The sequence below is a fragment of the Erithacus rubecula genome (assembly GCF_903797595.1).
Source record: "Erithacus rubecula genome assembly, chromosome: 13".
NCBI lineage: Eukaryota > Metazoa > Chordata > Aves > Passeriformes > Muscicapidae > Erithacus > Erithacus rubecula.
Window position 1 is genome coordinate 6,603,067 of NC_136665.1, and position 19,002 is coordinate 6,622,068.

Below are 19,002 nucleotides of genomic sequence, written 5' to 3' on the forward strand. Positions count from 1 at the left end.
CATCCACTACTTAGTCTCCAGACCAAACTCTGCTGGTGAAAATCAGCAAACTTCAGCTTTGGCTTTCCCAGTTGCAGTGTTATCCTATAGCCTGGGCCTTTCAAAGAGGACTTTGTTTGTGATGGGTGATGTAGATATTCTTAACCTCAGCAGGTAAAGCTAGAACTACTTTTTTTTCTTTTTCTAGATGGATATCTAGGAGAAAAAAGTTACAGAAATCCAGTGCGTAAGTAAGAGGAGAAGGATGAGAGACTGTGAACAGAGCAAGCTGGTGAGCACAGCATGGCACAGCTTACCTGTGCTTTCAGCAGACAGACACTTGCCCAGACAACAGCCTTCTGTGGAAGCACAGCCTTCTGTCTCTCTCCATCTGCTGCAGCCTGTGGACAGCTGAGCAGGATGGATCTGAGCATGGTGCTACAGCCACCATGAAAAAGGGTTAATTTGGAGTGAAATGAGTCCTCTTATACTTGACAGGGTGGAAATTTAGGATCATCTTTGCAAATATGCCCTCATCTGCAAATCTGCCAGTAGAAAGGAGTGAGAATAGTTAGCTATGGGAGAAGCAAAGCAGAGCTTTCTAAGTGCTTGCAATATTCAGAAGCACCAGTACCTGACTCTGATCTCAGGGGCACACTGAAATACCTAGCTCTGATTTAGAAAGAAATTAAAGGATTTTTGAAATATTGCAAAAAAGTGCAAAATGCTGGGGTGTCACAGGGCTCTACTTCTCCAGGAGTGTTTGTAATAAACTTCATTGGGAGAAAAAAATAATTATGCTCTAAAACTGGCAGCTGTGTTTAAATCTTGCCAGACTATTGCATAAGAAATTATTCCTCAGTGGCTTTGCATTTGCTGGGCATAATGAATTGTAGGGGTTTTGCTAAGCAGGCACTCACACCTTTTAGCTTAAAAGTAGCTGAGGTTTCACTGTGGGAGTGCAAGGAGGGAAAATACTGTCTGGAATATTTCAGGTAGGCATCAATTACCTGTCTGGCAGTGCCTCCTCTGTTCCTGGGGGCATGAAGTCTTCATACCTTAGAATCCCTGTAAAGCATTCTTCCACCCCCAAATCTGGTTCACCTTAGTTGATTAATCCATTGGCAGCTGTCCACTGCAGTGAGCAGTTGCTTGGACAGGTCCCTCACTATCTCTCAGAAAAGAGCAGAAAAAAGTGTGTTCAGGCCCAAGTCCTGCCAATACCTCTGCCACTCAGTGCCACCTTCCTGCATTGCAAGGACCTTCTCAGCCCAGAGTTACCATCTTGACATCCTCTCCAAATACTTGTGTCTCTGCAGCAGGAGCAGATGCAGTGAAAGACTTAAACGAGCCCTTAGTCGATGCCACCATCTCTGTGTATATAACCATCACATCCCAGCTGCTGCCCACACCAGCAAAGTCACATTACACCTTCAACCTGAGAGACCTCTCAAAGGTGTTCCAGGGCATGCTCATGGCTGAACCTGGCAAGGTTGAGGTGAGTCCTCCCATCAGCACAGCCCTGCCACCCAGGGCAAAACCAGAAATCACAGAATCACTGGGTTGGAAGAGACCTTCAAGATCATTGAGTCCAACCCATGCCCTAACACCTGAACTAAACCATGGCACTGAGTGCCACATCCAGTCTTTTATTAAACACGTCCAGGGATGGTGACTCCACCACCTCCCCAGGCAGACCATTCCAGTACTTCATCATTCTTTCCATGAAAAGTTTTTTCCTGATATCCAACCTGTATTTCCCTTGGTGCAGCTTGAGGCTGTGTCCTCTGGTTCTGTCAGTCCTGCCTGGAGAAAGAGACCAACCCCACCTGCTACAGCCACCTTTCAGGGAGTTGTAGAGAGTGATCAGGTCACCCCTGAGTCTCCTTTTCTCCAGGCTGAACAGCCCCAGCTCCCTCACCTGTTCCTCACAGGGTTTGTGTTCCAGCCCCTCACCAGCCTCGTTGCCTCCTCTGGACACACTCAGTGTCTCAATGTCCTCCCTGAACTGAGGGGACAGAACTGGACACAGCACTCAAGGTGTGACCTCACCAGTGCTGAGTGCAGGGGAAGAATGACCTCCCTGCTCCTGCTGGCCACACCATTCCTGACACAGGCCAGGGTACCATTGGCTTTTCTGGCCATCAGGGCACACACTGGCTATGTTCAGTCAGATGTTGACCATACCCCAGCTCCCTTTCTGCCTGGGCTCTGTCCAGCCACACCATCCCCAGCCTGTAACACTGCAGGGAGTTATTGTGGCCAAAATGCAGGACTCAACACTTGGACTTGTTAAACTTCATCTTGTTGAGCTCTGCCCATCCATCCAACCGTTCCAGAGCCCTTCTACCTTCCAATAGATCAACACAGGTTCCCAGCTTAGTGTTGTCTGCAAATTTACTGATGAAAGACTCAATACCCTCATCCATATTGTCAATAAAAATATTGGACAGAACTGGCCCCAGCACAGACCCCTGAGGGAACCACTAGTGACTGAAATGTTGTAGTTGAGGCCTCATTCACAGGCCTGCAAGCAGGCTTCAATTTCCCATTGAAGATGCATTTTAATATTTCTCAGTGGGTGTGGTAGCCTCCCTTTTAGCTAGTACCTGGTACCAGTAGCAGGCAGATACCCCTTTCCTCACAGTCCTTCCTTGGCATGGAAGCAAATGAGTGGCCAAAGGGAGTCAGTAGGATACAGCCCACCTATTCAGGGCTGGATGGAGCCATGGGGGATCAGACAGGGACCAAGCAGGGGAAGAGGTCCTATCGTCCTATTACCTGCTTCTGCCCCTTCAGCTGTCCTGAGGACCTTGCTGTGGCTCCAGCCTGGCTAATAGAGACTGAATTACCACAGGAAGTCCTAAGGACCCTAAGTACTACAGGTTCTATGCTATCAGCCAAATAAAATGATCTTTCAAAAAACACACAAGAAAACTGTAAAAATTAAATCAAACTGGGAAAAGATAAGAACAAAGAACATAAAATTTAAATCTCTCAAAAAAAGCCTAACATATGGACAAATAGAGGGGAATGAACTGATGCTCTAATGAGCTCTCTGCAAAGCAGCTGTTTTGACAAGAGTTGTTTTTGAGAGGAGAAGGGAAAGAAGCTTCCTCCGCCCAGTTCTTTCTCCGCTCCAGTTGCCTTGTAATAGGAGTGGAGCTGGCCACATGCTGGGCAGGAACCAGCTTTCCTGATAGCAGTGCTCATAGCACTTCTCTGCTTCTCTCATGGGGGCTGTTTTGCTGGGATTTCCAGAACAAAGAGCACCTGCTGAAATTGTGGTACCACGAGAGCTGCCGGGTCTTCTGTGATCGCTTGGTCAGTGATGAGGACAGGACCTGGTTTGACGAGCTCATGATGGAGAAGATGGAGGAGTTTGGCACCACTTTTGAGGAGGTCATCCCCTCCCAGCCAGTTCTGTTTGGAGACTTCATGGAGCCAGGTGCCAATGTCAAGCTATACCAAGCAATTGACAGCCAGGATAAGGTAAGGAACCCAGGAATCACGTTGTGAACTACATTCACACCTTCTGCAAACAAAGGAAAACAGTAACAATAGTGGTGCTTTAATTAGAGGTGTCTGAAACTACAGACTGTCCCAGGGGTCTGCTGTGAAATCCTACCACGTATATGACTAGTGGCTGTATTTGTCATGATAGGCAGTTGAGGTGGAGCAAGCTGTCTCTGCATTGCAATCCTGGAGGCAGCCTGCTATGCCAAATCTCCCATATGAGCCACACTTGGGACTGAAAAGTGAAATTTGCTGGAAAGAAATGGCACATTACCCCCAAACAATACTACTTTTGCCATTAAAGACTTCACAATTGACCTTTACAAGTAATTAATGTTACTGCCAGACTCCCTGTTGGAGAAGATACTGGGAGTACTTGGGTAGTGGTAATTAAGCAAAGGCAATGAGTGGTGCATTTTGCACTCATTATCAGAAACAGATGATTATTCTGTTGTCTTTCCTCTTGTGATAGCTGTGTGACAAAGGCTGGTAATTAACTGAGCTTTCCAATCCGTTTTGCAAAGTAGGTAGGCCTGTCCCCCACTGAGGTGAGCACAGCTGAGACAGCCAGACATAGAGGCAGCTGCACAGTCCCCACTGATGCACACAGGACTTTGGTATCTAGGCAGGGATCTCAGCACTGTATGAATTCCAGCTGCTGTTGCTTTCCCAGCTTCACTGTGAGATTGCTGAGGGGGTAGGATCAAATCCCATATGTCTTCATGCTTCATCTCCTTCTCTGGCCTGAGGGTGTTGTTGAAGAGAGCCCTGGGAAGGGCAAGAGAAACTGCTCCTGCAGCTATTCCATGTGATGGCTGGACTGGGAGAGGAGTGTGTTACTCTACCCCATCTACAGCCATTGTTGTTTTCTTTCCCAGCACCTGTGCTTTCCAGCCAGAATCCTAATCTCAGGATTCAGCAGCAGGCAGTGGTCAGCTATAGAGCAAGGAAACTAACCCAGAGGGAGGCCCTGGAGCAGTATGGATCAGGCAGCCATAAGCTCTTTTATTTTGAGCTACACCCTGCTGTTTTTTGAGGCAAACAGCACAGTTGGGAACAGCAGACTGTAGTCACTTGCTTGAGTTAGTTTAAGGTCACCATTGAGCAGCTGCTGCCACCACCACTAACTAAATTCAGCCTATCCAATGCCAGCTCCTTTTAGGAGCCCAGAGGAGAGCTGCTCCCATATTCTGTTAAGCACCAGGCTCTGCTCTCCCCTACCCCTGGTTGTGCCAGCAGACAATAACCCCCCCCACACACACAATCACTTTTATCTAGTAGCCACAACTGAGTGTTTCTGCCCACAGCTGAAGCTTGTGATTGACGACTACCTGGAGGAGTACAATCAAAGCCACACCCCGGAGCTGAAGCTGGTGCTTTTCATGGATGCCATACAGCACATCTGCCGAATCAGCCGGATTCTGCGGCAGGCTCCGGGGAATGCTCTTCTCCTGGGTGTTGGGGGAAGTGGGAGACAGTCTCTCACCAGACTGGCATCTCACATGTAAGTAATGCACTCCCACTTATGCATGTAATGGGGAGCAGCTCCACTGGGGCTGCCTTCAGAGAATCTCTTTTTCTGCCCTTCCCACTGCAAGTTATGTGTTTTTCTGGCTGCTGATTCCTCAAATGAGTCAAGGGCTAGGACTCAGTTAATGCACATCTGCACTGGGTTTCTAGATAGCTCAGGTATCTCTGCTTTGTATAAAACATGCTCCTTGGTTGGTTGCTGTCCTTGGTGCACAAGGACAAGTGTGGGCTCAGGACTCACTTTAAGAAAACCACTTGCTTGAGTCCTTTCACCACAAGTCCACAAGACATACTGGGAATTGACAGAAGAGAATTATTTAATTTCATGTAACTCCACAGGCTTCTTTTTCCTTTAGGGCAGAATATGAATGTTTCCAGATTGAACTGTCCAAAAATTACGGCATGACAGAATGGCGAGATGATGTGAGGACAATCATGATGAAGGCAGGCCTTCAAAGTCTACCCAAGACCTTCCTATTTGTAGACACACAGGTACACAAGTATTAGCATGGTGGATTCCATCTCAAATGGAATCAGAAACACATCCCTAAGCTCAATAAATTCCCCTACAGGGTATTAAGAACTTGACACAAACCAGACACAACTTGTATTTCTTCAGTAGCCTACATTCATCATCTTATAAAAAAGCACTAGGGAAACTAGAGGTGGTGCATTTATTGCTAGAGGGTCTGTACAGCTGTGTATGAGTGGGTGGATTCTTGCTCAAGGATGCTTCTTTCAGCTCCATCCAAGGGTTTAGTGGATACATAGATTTTAACTGTCTGAAACTAAGCACTATTGGCCACTGATACTAGATGGCCTAAGTGGAATTATTCTTTTATTTTTCTAAAAGACGGTAGATTTAGGACCTTACACCTGCTGGTTCCACAGGATAATGCTGGCTGTAACTGGGAACTGTAATTTGCTAATGAGTAGGCCAGTTTCCACTTCTGGAATCAGAGTTATGTTCCCCATAGGCTTTTTTACTGCCTTCATTATCATAGGAGCCATTCCCTTGTGGCAGAGCCCTAAGCAGTGAGATGAGCATCAGACAAATGCTGCTTGTTCTTGCAGCCTTTTCCCTGCAGTGAGAAGCATATGTGGGAGCAAAGGGGCCCAGGAGGGTGCATTTAGTCAAGGAGATGGATGCTGTGTATTTCTGATGTAGCAAAGGTGGAGAGGTGAGTGTAGTGCTGGAGGGAGATCATCCCATAGACTGTGACACAACCCTATAATTACTCTGTGTCCCACATTGATAAGCTTTATTTTAATAATGAAGTGTTCTGTGCTGGAGGAACAAAGACCCAGAACAACCAGGTGTCTAGGGTCTGATTGCAGAAGCAGGGAGTAAGAGCTTGAGCTCAATTTGTCTGTAAGGAGACAGAGAATGGGCCAAAAGGTGTTTGTTCTCAAACACACCCTCCCACCCCTGAAATGGCTGAAATATGGCTGCTTAATTGGAAGTGCTGGACAAGAATCAGGGTGTGCCTTTCTGGAGCCAAATGATCACAAACATCGTTTCTTATAACTGAGGCTGAGGGCTGTATTCAAGCAGAAATTATCTCCATGGCATGTGAGACATGAGCGTCTTCTGATTTAAAAAAAAAAAAAATTTTTTTTTTTAACATCTACTTAGATTAAAAGTGAATCCTTCCTTGAAGATATTAACAACTTGCTCAATTCTGGTGACATTCCCAACATTTACAATCCTGAGGACCAGGACCAGATCATGACAGCTATGAAGCCTGTTGTTCGAGATCTGGGGCAGCAGCCCACCAAGGCCAATTTGATGGCTGCATACACAGCACGGGTTCGCAGCAATATCCACATGGTCCTGTGCATGAGGTACATGGCAGGCCTACATCTCTATGCTTTTAATGCTAATTTTTCCTTCCTTATCCTTTGCCTTTCATCACTGTGTAATGAGATCTTTATTTCCAAGCCCCAGACTTCAGAGAAGGAGGAATGAGTATGGTTTGCATAACACTTTCCCCTAGCTACGTTGGTTTTTTGGGGTTTTTTACGCTTTGCTGCTCTCAAGATGAAGTTTTAATTTTTCAAGAGTATAATTATGTGTGATTCAGATGAAACACAAGGTACCTCCTTCTCTCTGCACCATTGAGCCATTTGTTACAGACATACCTTGCTTGAATTTGGGGCTCAGTTGCACTATGTTTACTCATTAATCTAATGCATAGTCCATAACCAGCTCACTCCCTTGCAGGAGGGATACCAGAAGGTACAGGGCATTCTCAGTGCAAGAACAAGCAGAAAAATCAGGGCTATGGTTATGGTTTGGTGATGTGATCTCTTCACACACCTGCTTGAAATAAACTTTAGAGCAGATTTATTTCCTATCCCTTAAGTGTTGTGCCTCGAGAGGGACCCATAAAACATCACCCTATTACAACCCTAACACTTCCAGAAAATCCTGAGCCAAGGAATGAGCTCAGGCATGCACCTTTGGGCATGCAGCTCATTTCCTGAACCTTCCTTTTCCCTCTTTCTCAGGGTGTATTCCTGTCCCTCTTGCTCTGCAATGCTTCAGGGTGGTTCTGTAGAAGGAAGGAGATTTTATGCTTTTTGTGTGATATTTAGAGCCAGCTGTAACACATTTTCTCTGCACGCCTTGCCCTCAGCCCCATCGGAGAAGTGTTCCGCGCACGCTTGAGGCAGTTCCCCTCTCTTGTGAACTGCTGTACCATTGACTGGTTCAATGAGTGGCCTGCTGAAGCCCTGCAGAGTGTTGCCTCCTCCTTCCTGAATGAACTCCCACTGCTTGGTAGCAGCACTGACGATACCAGCGGGATGGTACGTGCCACACTCGAGAATGCTCTGCTCCCACGTGTTCAGTGTGACTCTGGATACACCAAGCCAATGCAGGGCACACCTTCAGAAGGGTCTTACCCTGCAGCAGAAATGTTCCATGGTAGGATCATTCAAATGCAGAGCTGCGTGGCTTTTGTGTGCCTTGAAACAGGTTTGGTCATTTGTCACCCCTCTGTGGCACTAAAGCTCACACACAAGCTCTGCTGTGACTGTACAGTTTGGGTTTCATATGCCTCTTTTGCTCTCTCTGGGCATCACATAGATTTACCTTTTACATAGTCACTGAAGATGTGAAAATACTAAATAAGATTGTTTCTTTCCCTTCTCTTTGTAGATTCAAGTATGTGTAGCAATCCACCAGAGCGTGGCACAGAAGTGCCAGTTGTTCCTAGCAGAATTAGGCAGACACAATTATGTCACTCCCAAAAGCTACCTGGAGTTCCTCAGCATCTTCAGTTCCCTTGTTGGAAAGAAGCAACAGGAACTGAAGACAGCCAAGAACAGGATGCAAAGTGGCCTAGACAAGGTTTGTCCCTCATATCCAAGAAAGTTTTGGGGCTACCCCTTACTTACCCTGAGCAGTGCATTTATAGCTGCAGAGATGCAGTGAGACGTCCTACACATGTCCTGCATAACAGGAAAAAACTCATGCTAAAGCAAGTGTGAACTTATGCCTTCTGTCAGGGCTAGTCTTTCTGATGGTAGCAGCTCTAAAAGAATAACAGTCCCCAATCTTTGGGACCACAGACCCCTGTGTAGTTCAGCTCTCAGGATGTTCCTTACTAACCTTGAAAATGAAAGCCCTCTAACAAACTTTGTTCTGTTGCCTCATTGCCACAAGCTTATGAAGTAATGCCTAACGTGTTCAGGCAGCATTTGGCACTACTGTTTATAAGCATAGCACAGTATCACATTGTTGCTTAAGCAGAACCAGGGCAAGACTATGCTTTGCACAGCCCAACACTTCACAGGGAGCACCCTCCAGAGCAGCACAGCCCTTTCCTAGGGCTTTCCATGACTGCTGCCCCTGCTCTTTTTAACTCTGCTTTGCTCCCACAGCTCCTGCGAACAGCAGAGGATGTAGCGAAGATGCAGGAGGAGCTGGAGTCCTCCCGCCCTCTCCTGGCACAGGCAGCCAAGGACACCGAGGCAACCATAGAGCAGATAAAGGTACTGCTGCTGGGCAGCCCTGCACTTTCTAACTGCCCAGACTGGACATAGGCTGGAGGGGCCTGGCAGAGATTGTGCAAAATCCTGCCTGAGCAGAGGTAAAAACACCTCAGATGTGCACAGCAGTTATTTGTGCAGAGCTGCACTGACAGCAAAAACTGCCTCCTGCTGGGGTCCTGCTGTGGGGCTGGTGAGTACCAGTTGTTGCAGAAGCAATGGTTCACATGCTTGTCTGAAGCCACCACCCAGAACCGAGCTCCCAGGCCCTTGCAAGGACAGTCTAGCAACACCAACACAATCCTCAGGTGGCCTGAGCAGCTCTGAGTCAGACACATCATTGAACAGAATCATTCCTCCACAATCCCATCCCCAGGGAGCTGATCCAGCTGCAGCCTGCTCTCCAAACCTCAGGGATCATCACACAGTCACTCATGCCACTTCAGGAAACAGAAGTGCTCTGTGTTGGCTGTCACTGCCTTTTCTCCTCCTGTTCCTCCCTGCCTATCTCCTACTGTGGGATGGCCACACTGGGACAGAATAAACAAGGACACTAATATAATACAGCTTGGCCTGCAGAGGGAAAAGAATCTGCAGTCACCTAAATTCCCACATAGCAGATAAGGATTTGGCTATATTCCACATTTCCTTTATGCCTCCTGGTAGTGTTTAAACCCTTGGGGGTATGCAGAAGTGACAGTTTTAGAAACAAACCCCTAAGCATATCTTCCTATTCCTCCATCTCCCTATTAATTTTCAACCCTATACATCCTCTGCTTGTGCCAATAAGAAAATGGGTAGGGCAGCTAATTCCTGGAAAAATAACATCATTCCAGGCAAAGCCAGAGCTGGAGCTTGTGGATGGTTTATACATACTTCTCCCAGTATGGTGCAGGAAGGGCATCCCCTGCAGCAGTAAGGTCCCTGAGATGTGGTGGAAGAAGACACACAAGCTGGCAGGACAGCTGTGATCCTTTCCTAGCAGTGCCCAAGCCAAGCATGCTTCTGAGGCTGTCTGTGGTTTTGCAGGTGGACACAGCTGTAGCTGAGCAGACAAGAAGAGCTGTGCAGGCTGAGGAGGCAAAGGCCAATGAGAAAGCTCAGACAGCCCAAGCCATTGCAGATGATGCTCAGAAGGACTTGGATGAAGCCCTCCCAGCCCTGCATGCTGCTCTTGCCAGCCTGAAGAACCTCAACAGAAATGATGTTACAGAGGTAACTGTGTCAAGGGAGAGAGTGCCAGAGCTGGGTCTGGTCAAGGGCAGCATCTCCTTTTGCAGCAATTCCCTTTCAATAGGTTTGTAACACTTCCCATCTACCCCCCACCCTGGGCTCACTCTTGGCAGCTGCCCTGTAGCTTCTCACCTTCACTCCTTCAGATGCAAATGGAAAGGCAGGGCAGTAAGTGGCCCATAGGTGTCTCCAGCATGTCCTGGAGAGGCTGTGGAGGGGGGCTCACCCCACGTGCCTGTCCATGGGGGTAGGCAGCAGGTACCACCAAGCAACCCCAAGTACTGACTGTGCAGCACAGAGAGAGCTGGCAGCACCCTGAACCTGCAGGCTCTTTCAAAAGGGATCCACCACAGGCAGAGAAGAGGCAGCAGGCTGAATTCAAGGAATACTGACTTGAAATAGACTAGTGAGAGAAAGAAGGGTGATTCTGAGCCTGCAGGCATCACAGCCTGTATATCCAAGACAACCACACTCAAGAAGTACAGATTTCACCACACAGGGAGATTATTGCTCTGCAGTTGTGAGTGACAGGCCTTTTTATTCTCCCAAAAAACACACAAAACCCCTTTCCTCAAAAAATGGAGAAAAAGACACAGACGGTGTTGGCCCGCTTGCCCCCAGCACCCATCCTCTTGTAGAGCTGGCACAAGAATTGTCTATCCAAGGCTTCCAATGCCACAAGATGCATTAATTTCTTACCCATCACCTAAACCAGCCTCCAGAAACTCTGTCTTTAAGGATTAAGCTCCTAGTTTCTTTTAAGTCCAGCTGCCAGGTCATGACCCAAGTAAGCTGTCACTGGAGCAGAGACCACCAGAGTTCTCTCCCAGTCCAGAATTAAGGACCCAGCCCAATGAAAAGAGGGCACCACTACTGTGGCAGGGAGCAAGGATTCCTTTGACCTACTGCTTTACACAGGGCAGCTCTCTCAGGGTCCCTTGGAGGCAGCTGATGCCTGTTTCTCCAGCTCCTCCACCACCTCTCTCAGGCGATCCTCATTGCAGTAAAAATACACGTACAGGTTGCGCTCTGCCTGCACCATGGGGTTCTCCAGAGACCTGCGCTTGATCTCCAGGTCACTCAGGAGCTCTGTCAGCTTTTGGCAGAGGTCATCCTGCATGATGATCAGTTGCTGCATCAGCTTGGTGAACTCCTAAGGGACAGAGCCCAAACTCATGTGAACATGGAGAAATAAAGGGATTTTCTTACTACCTTGTAGGACATACCTGTGGAACAGCTCAACCCCCCAAAAACAAACTACTCACCCAGCTCTGGCCTCCAAACCCTCCCAGTCCAAGAAGCAGATGTGGCTTACTGGGAAACCTTGGCCAAAGCACCCCAATCTCAACACTGCACAGCACATGCGAGACACCGCAAGAAATCCCTTTTGTCCCATAGCCAGCTGCTACCTCACTGAATGGCTTTTGGGACAAGGCAAGGATCAGGCCAACTTCCCCTCCCTCTGTGGCTAGGAGGCAGCCAAGTCTCTCCCCTGCAGCCAGGGAAGATGGCAGAGGGCTCACCTGCTGCTGCCCTGCAAGGCCCAGGGGAGGAAGAGTGTTCCTTACCGGCGAGGAGACCTGCAGCTGGTTAGAGCTGTTGTACAGCTGGTGATAGAGCATCTCTATGGAGGACTCCAGGGCAGACACCTGGGGCATAGGAGCTTCCAGCTGGGCTTCCAGTGCCTTCTTGTCCTGAACCAGCTGGGAGTACTTGGCTGCCATGGCCTCATAGCTGCGGAAGGGCTGCTTCTCCTGATCTTCCCCCATCAACATGTCCCAGAGCCTGTGAAAGGGAACAGCCAGCCAGAGCTGTGAGTACAGCACCAGTACTGAGGAAGAACAGGGCTCTGAGGTTGTGCACTGTAAGACTGGAATACAAGCAGATATCAGCCACTCCTGGTGAACATCCCATGTCATGGAGCTCTGGGAAGAGCACCATGAAGGAGCAGGCTGACTCAAGAGCCAGTGTTGGAATTTTTTTTTTTTTTTTTTTTTGGCAGACACCAGCAACAGCTACTCCAAAACTGTGTGGGGAAGACGGAGAAAACCTAGTCAATGCAGGACACCTAATCAGAGAAAGGTCTTGCTCTAAGTAGCTTTGTGCTTTCTTGAGGCCCAGCTCTCCTTCTCCATGGCTGAAGACTGGCTACTACACTCTCTACCTTAATGTTCTAGAAGAAACTTTTGTTCTCTGTACTCACTCCATTCTCCAAGCCCAAGCTTTGCTTCATCAGTCCAAGGCAGAAAGAAGTAGAGCTGGGAAATTTCACACCACCATGGAGTCACAGTGGCTCTGCACTGGCAGAAGAGCACTGCTAGTCTACCTGGTAGTTTGGGTCTGCTGCCTGTCTTGGGTATTCCCATGCCACTGTCCCCACACTTAGTTTGTTCTTCAAGCTCAGACCCTCCAGGCCCTTACCGTGTAGCAGTGAGGTCTTTGGGGTCTATCCATTTGTGGGAGGGCTCAGCATCTCTGAGGCAGTTCTGCTGCTCCTGCAGCCTGGTCTGTGATTCTCTTGTGACTGTTTCGATCTTCTCCAGCCAAGCAGCCATCCTTTCCAGCTCCTTTCCCTCCCGTTTCAGCTGGAACTCCAGCAGGTCCAGGCGGCTGTGCTGGCTCAGCAGCCACGCAGCCGCCTCCTCCTGCCTCCTGGCAGTGTTCTGGAGCCGGGCAACTTGCAGGCTGCAGTGTTGGTGCAGCAGGGGCATGCGAAAGCGGCGAGCCTCTGCCTGCAGCAGGGGCGGCAGCTGCTGTGTCAGCGTCTGCGTGATGTCGAAGCGCAGGGCGCACAGCTGCCTCTGCAGCTCAGCCTCGGCAGCCTGCTGTGCGGGGAACACGCACACGCACAGCCTGCTGTGCGGGGGGACACACGCACACGCACAGCCTGCTGTGCGGGGGGACACACGCACACGCACAGCCTGCTGTGCGGGGGGACACACGCACACGCACAGCCTGCTGTGCGGGGGGACACACGCACACGCACACAGCCTGCTGTGCGGGGGGACACACGCACACGCACACAGCCTGCTGTGCGGGGGGACACACGCACACGCACACAGCCTGCTGTGCGGGGGGACACACGCACACGCACACAGCCTGCTGTGCGGGGGGACACACGCACACGCACACAGCCTGCTGTGCGGGGGGACACACGCACACGCACACAGCCTGCTGTGCGGGGGGACACACGCACACACACAGCCTGCTGTGCGGGGGGACACACGCACACACACAGCCTGCTGTGCGGGGGGACACACGCACACACACAGCCTGCTGTGCGGGGGGACACACGCACACACACAGCCTGCTGTGCGGGGGGACACACGCACACACACAGCCTGCTGTGCGGGGGGACACACGCACACACACAGCCTGCTGTGCGGGGGGACACACGCACACACACAGCCTGCTGTGCGGGGGGACACACGCACACACACACAGCCTGCTGTGCGGGGGGACACACGCACACGCACACAGCCTGCTGTGCGGGGGGACACACGCACACACACAGCCTGCTGTGCGGGGGGACACACGCACACGCACAGCCTGCTGTGCGGGGGACACACGCACACACACAGCCTGCTGTGCGGCTCTGCCACCCCTCCCAACTCGCCAGCTGTGCTCCAGCAAGAGGGACTGCTTGTAGCACAGGCAGACCCTGCCAAAGAAGATGGTGGAGGAGGGGGACACTGGCCCTACCTGGTTATCCTGAAGAGCTTCCAGAGTCCTCTGGGCACACTCCAGCGCAGCACGGCTGCCTTCCACTTTTGCTGTTGTGACTATCACCTCCCTTCGGGCACAGATATATGCTGTCTCTATTCGAGCCAGCTCCTTCCAGAAGCTGTCTTGGTCCTCCAGCAGCTCATCTCCATCAGTCCCAAGACTTTTTGGCATTGATGTCTTGGTGTCCCTTCTCTCTGTGACTTTTTGACTGCCATCTCTCTCCTCACTCTCCAACACATCTCTCTCATTCCCTCCCTCCACTAGCTCTGCCTTTGGACCTTGGACCAATCTTCCCCAGCTTGCTGGTGCCACCCCCAACAGTGTCTTTGTGCATTCTTGATAAGGAGCTGCTCTTCTTTCTTCTGGTATTTCACAGTATGAATCCATTTGTGTCCCAGTCTCCAGCCCCTCCTCCAGGCTTCTCTCTCCTTGTGCACTTGCTTCCCAAACATCTGGAATCTGAAAACTCTCTGGTAGGACCTGCTGAATGAAGCTCTCAAATGCATCAGTGGCCTGTTGTTCTTGCTCCAGGTAAGGAGTAAGATCTGTCTGGCACAGCAGTGTTGGCAGCTGGCCCATCCCCGTGTTCCCATGACACTCTGACACCTGCCCTGCAGACTTGCTGACCTGGCTCAAGACAGCTCTGGTTTTGAAGATCTTCACTTTCAGGTCCATATGAGCCATCCTCGACTCCTGCTTCACCACTTTCTCCTCCTTCTCCAAATACTGCTGCTCCTGCTGCAGCTTGTTCGTCCAAGCCAACAGCTTCCTATACCTCCAGAGCTGGCAGTCATAACAGTGCTTCAGCTCCTGAAGCTCCTGCTGCAGGTCCTCTTGAGAGGGCCCCTCATCTGCTATCGAGCTTGGGAGCTGCTGGGCCCGGCAGCACGTTTTCAGGGCATCCTCCAGGGCATGGCCTTCCAAAATGGGTTTGCCTGCAGCCAGCAGGGCCTCGTAGGCTTCCACCTCAGCTGGGCTCAGCACGTTCTCTTCAGTCACCTTGCTGCAGAACCACTCAAGGAATTGCTTTGTCTCAGGGCAGTCAAAGAGCCACTCAAATGCCTTCTCACAGAGGGTGTCTGCATGGGGGTAGATCAGCCTCAGCGTTGCCATGAAGTTGTCTGCTCTGTTTACAGAGTCCAGCAGGAAGGAAGATCTCCAGCTGAACATGGCAAGGATGGTCAGCACTGGAAGGGAAAAAACAGGAGTTATCCTCCCAGGTCCTGACACCCACAGGCATCTCAAGGGTGGTGCAGCAGCACTCCTAGGTGCCTGCTTGAGGGGAAACTCAAGCAGTCCTTGCACAAGTGCTGAAGATCATTGCTGTGGTGGGGTACAAGACAAATAAGAGTCCATGGAACAAGGGAAAAAGCCTGCCTGTGCCCCATTTCCACACAGCCTTCTCCCTAGGGCAATATAGATTTAGCTCCTTCGCAAGATACATTCAGCCCCTAGGAACACACCTATTGGGCAGCAGAGCAGGCTTTTTCAGCCTATGTTTCATTTGTTCCATGCCCTTTCTGATAACCAGCTTTCCCTTCAAATGCCTCTTGTCCTTCCTGCCTGTGTATTGCATCCTCTAAGTGTCCTACCTCTTGTCCCAGTCTCCTCTGGCCCAGCTGAGGGAGGAAAGAGCACCCCATCTTCCAGAAAAATCAGGTTAGCCCAACTGTTTCCATTTGGGTTTTGCAGGTACGAGCCCTGCAGAGGCCTCCCCCTGGTGTGAAGATTGTGATCGAAGCTGTCTGCATTATGCATGGAAAAAAGCCCAAAAAGGTGGCAGGAGAGAAGCTAGGCACCAAGGTGGACGATTACTGGGAGCCAGGCAGGGCCCTTCTCCAGGACCCAGTGCAGTTCCTGAACAGCCTGTATGATTATGATAAGGTAAGCAGTGGCAGAAGGAAGCTATGACTGGGATCAGGCATTGCCTCACAGACATCCTTCTCACAGTAATAAACTGAGCTCCTTGTGAGCAGCACCAAGGATGAGGGTGTATTTAGCCTGGAAGCCCTCATGTGAGTCGGGTGTACTTCATTGCCTTGGACAATGGGACCCGGACACAGAACTTTTCACATTCCATCCCACTCTTTTGTGTGGAGGAGCTAGATAGAGCTGGTATGGGAAGGATTTTCCCAATCCCATAGCTGTGGCTCCCAGACCTCAACATGCAGCCAGTTGATTCCTCTTGCTCCAGTGCGATGCCTTGACCATCCTGTCAGATCCTGGGATGCTGCTGCCTCTGGGGGAAGCCCTCAGGAGATCAGTGATGAGCATGCTAGAGAGCTGACTGAGGAAAGTCTTTCCCACTGTTCTTTGCAGGACAATATTCCAGAGAGTGTGATCAAGGCCATCCAGCCCTACATTGACAATGAGGAGTTTCAGCCAGCTGCCATCGCCAAGGTCTCCAAAGCCTGTACCTCCATCTGCCAGTGGGTGCGTGCCATGCACAAGTACCACTTTGTGGCCAAGATTGTGGAGCCCAAGCGGGTAAGAAACCCTCTGACCCAGTTGCTTTTGTTGTTCAGGAACACAGTACTAGCAGCTCCCTTCTGCAGGAGATGCTGGGAATTGCCACATTCTCTAGGTCAGGATATAACACCTTTGTCATCCAGGGATTGGCTTGACTGAGATATCGAGGTAGCAGTAGCTAGCACTTATCAGCAAGTGCTTTTATGGAAAACCAACTCATGTTCCAAGATCTCTGCCTTTTGGGGGAAGAGTCTGACCACATACCCAACCTACCCACTGTTTCCTTGTGCATCTCCCCAGCAAGCCCTGCGGGAGGCAGAGGAGGACCTGCGTGCCACTCAGCTGATCCTTGACGAAGCTAAGAAGCGCCTGAAGGATGTTGAAGATGGCATTGCCACCCTGCAAGCCAAGTATGAGGCCTGCAAAGCCAATAAGGAGGAGTTGGAGAGGAAATGTGAGCAGTGCATACAGAGACTGGCCCGTGCTGATGTGGTAAGGGACAGAGCTGGGTTCTGCCTGCTTATATATGGCAACTCAATTTCAGATAAGCAGCACAGTGGTGAAAATATCCATGTGCCTGCAGCTCATGCCAATCCCAGGCTGAAGCTATCTGGCTTGGTCTCAGCAGTGCAACAGAAAGCTAAACTAGTCAGGCATTGATGTACAAAGCTGCTGTCCTCTAGTGCACAGCTTCCTCAGCTAACAATGGGTTTTCAGGACATCTGAGAGCATCTCAGTAATCCCAGGATTGAGTGCTTAAAGCCAAGAATAGAATTCAGAATATATCAGGGACCACCCCAACCTCTGGTGCCCAAAATCACCTGCAGCATTATCCAGAGAGCTGCAGGTCCAGGACACAAGGTTAGACCACACAGCAGCTCTCACATGTGCAACTTATCCCACAGCTCATCAACAGCTTGGCTGATGAGAAGGTGCGCTGGCAGGACACTGTGGAGAGCCTGGATGACAAAATCAACAACAGCTCTGGGGATGTGCTGTTTGCAGCTGGCTTTGTGGCCTATCTGGGCCCTTTCACAGTAAGTGTGCAGTGCTCAGCACTCAGTTTGCATCTCTGCTGTCCTGGCCAGGGAGAAAGGAATAGGACACAAGGGTGTGAATCCCTCCAGGATCTCTCTCCACTTGTGCCAGAGGCTGCACAGGGCCAGTTTGAATGGGAACAGGAGGGTTTAGATACTCACAACAAACCAGCTGCAACTTAAAGAAAGACTATGATGGTGTTTCTCATGGCAGGGAAACTACAGAGTAGCACTGACCACAGAGTGGATGAGGGAGCTGGCTGAAAATGACATTCCCCACAGTGAGGATGCAAGCCTCATCAACACCCTTGGAGACCCTGTGGAAATCCGCTCCTGGCAGGCAAGTTTCCAAAAAACCCAAGCCAACAGTACTTGAGGAAAAAGGGGCCTCAGATAAAGAACTAAAACCACCAGCTCACCCCTCACCAGGACCTCCTGGACCAAATAACAGGCTCCAAACCAAGCAGCTGGATAATGGCCAAGTATCTCCACACTGCAGAACTGGAATTGCTGCCAGGCCTGGCCAGCAGCAGAGGCCATCAGCCTCAACCTGTAAGGCTTGTTCTTTACAAAGCCCAGGCTCAGAGCCAAGCTCTGGCCATAGCCTGCCCAAGCCTGACTCCCCAGCACAACCCCATCCTCTGCCTTGGGCAGAGGTACCTTCACCACCATCCCATCCTCCCACTGGGAGCACTCAGGGGCCAGAGCAGCAAGGGCTTCTCTCTGGTCACCTATGTGCACCACCAAGTGTCCCAACAACTTTTTCTACCCTGTTAGATTGCTGGTTTACCCAACGATGCCCTGTCTGTGGAAAATGGGGTAATAAGCCGATTCTCCCAGCGCTGGACTCACTACATAGACCCACAAGGACAAGCAAACAAGTGGATCAAGAATCTGGTAAGAGCTGTGAGGAGGAAAGCCAGGACTGCCAGGATAGGTAAACAGCTTTCTGTTAGGACCTGTGCAGAACAACCTCAGGCTTTGGGCTCTAGAGCTGCAAAACCCCATGCAATGCCACCCCAACCTAACCAGTACCAGTCAGTCTCCACATTCAAAATTATCCCAGATGGATTTCCCTTTTCAGGGAAAGCACAGGGCAGGAGGAGCCCTCACGTAAGCAAGCAAGGCAGCAAACAAACCAGATTCCTACACTGGCTGTCCAGTAACATTCTGGGAACCTTCACCTCACAAAACAACCAGTATGTACCATAATAGTTTTGAGCACAGAGGGATCAGGGTAGCAATACCTGGCTGTTGAGGACAGTCCCTACTGACGAAGTGCTGAAAACACTGACCATTAACTCTTCTGCCTTTTTGAAGGATCAGGCAGAAGGCTGAAGCAGCTGCTCCTGTTTTGCTCCTTGAGGGCTTTTCCCACCCACCTGCTCTCACTTTGTAGGCTCTGTCCTTAATTAGCAGTGTGGGGCTCCAGAGGGATATGGCTCTGTGAAGGAGATTGTCCCTTTTCTGCTGTCTCATTGAGCTCTCTAGTGCCTAGTGATGTAGGATAAACTTA

The 19,002-nt window shown here is 50.2% G+C and overlaps 2 protein-coding genes across 2 annotated transcripts in view; one reads left to right on the top strand and one right to left on the bottom strand.

Moving 5' to 3' along the window:
- Positions 1 to 19,002, top strand: part of DNAH1 (dynein axonemal heavy chain 1) — a 66,968-nt gene that overhangs the window by 39,806 nt on the left and 8,160 nt on the right. Inside the window, exons 44-59 of the mRNA XM_079317213.1 lie at positions 188 to 226; positions 1,299 to 1,477; positions 3,241 to 3,471; positions 4,803 to 4,999; positions 5,382 to 5,517; positions 6,662 to 6,870; positions 7,665 to 7,836; positions 8,189 to 8,380; positions 8,914 to 9,024; positions 10,051 to 10,236; positions 15,673 to 15,864; positions 16,300 to 16,467; positions 16,750 to 16,941; positions 17,355 to 17,486; positions 17,701 to 17,826; positions 18,264 to 18,383. Of these exons, the coding sequence (XP_079173339.1) occupies positions 188 to 226; positions 1,299 to 1,477; positions 3,241 to 3,471; positions 4,803 to 4,999; positions 5,382 to 5,517; positions 6,662 to 6,870; positions 7,665 to 7,836; positions 8,189 to 8,380; positions 8,914 to 9,024; positions 10,051 to 10,236; positions 15,673 to 15,864; positions 16,300 to 16,467; positions 16,750 to 16,941; positions 17,355 to 17,486; positions 17,701 to 17,826; positions 18,264 to 18,383 (2,582 nt within the window). The remainder of the gene's footprint in view (positions 1 to 187; positions 227 to 1,298; positions 1,478 to 3,240; positions 3,472 to 4,802; positions 5,000 to 5,381; positions 5,518 to 6,661; positions 6,871 to 7,664; positions 7,837 to 8,188; positions 8,381 to 8,913; positions 9,025 to 10,050; positions 10,237 to 15,672; positions 15,865 to 16,299; positions 16,468 to 16,749; positions 16,942 to 17,354; positions 17,487 to 17,700; positions 17,827 to 18,263; positions 18,384 to 19,002) is intronic.
- On the bottom strand, positions 10,349 to 18,980 carry LOC306807576 (HAUS augmin-like complex subunit 3). Its single transcript, XM_079317277.1, has 5 exons — positions 18,734 to 18,980; positions 13,957 to 15,167; positions 12,676 to 13,079; positions 11,823 to 12,039; positions 10,349 to 11,407 (listed from the first exon to the last, which is right to left on the bottom strand). The coding sequence occupies exons 1-5, from the start codon at positions 18,963 to 18,965 to the stop codon at positions 11,183 to 11,185; spliced, it is 2,289 nt and encodes a 762-aa protein (XP_079173403.1). The 5' UTR covers positions 18,966 to 18,980; the 3' UTR covers positions 10,349 to 11,182.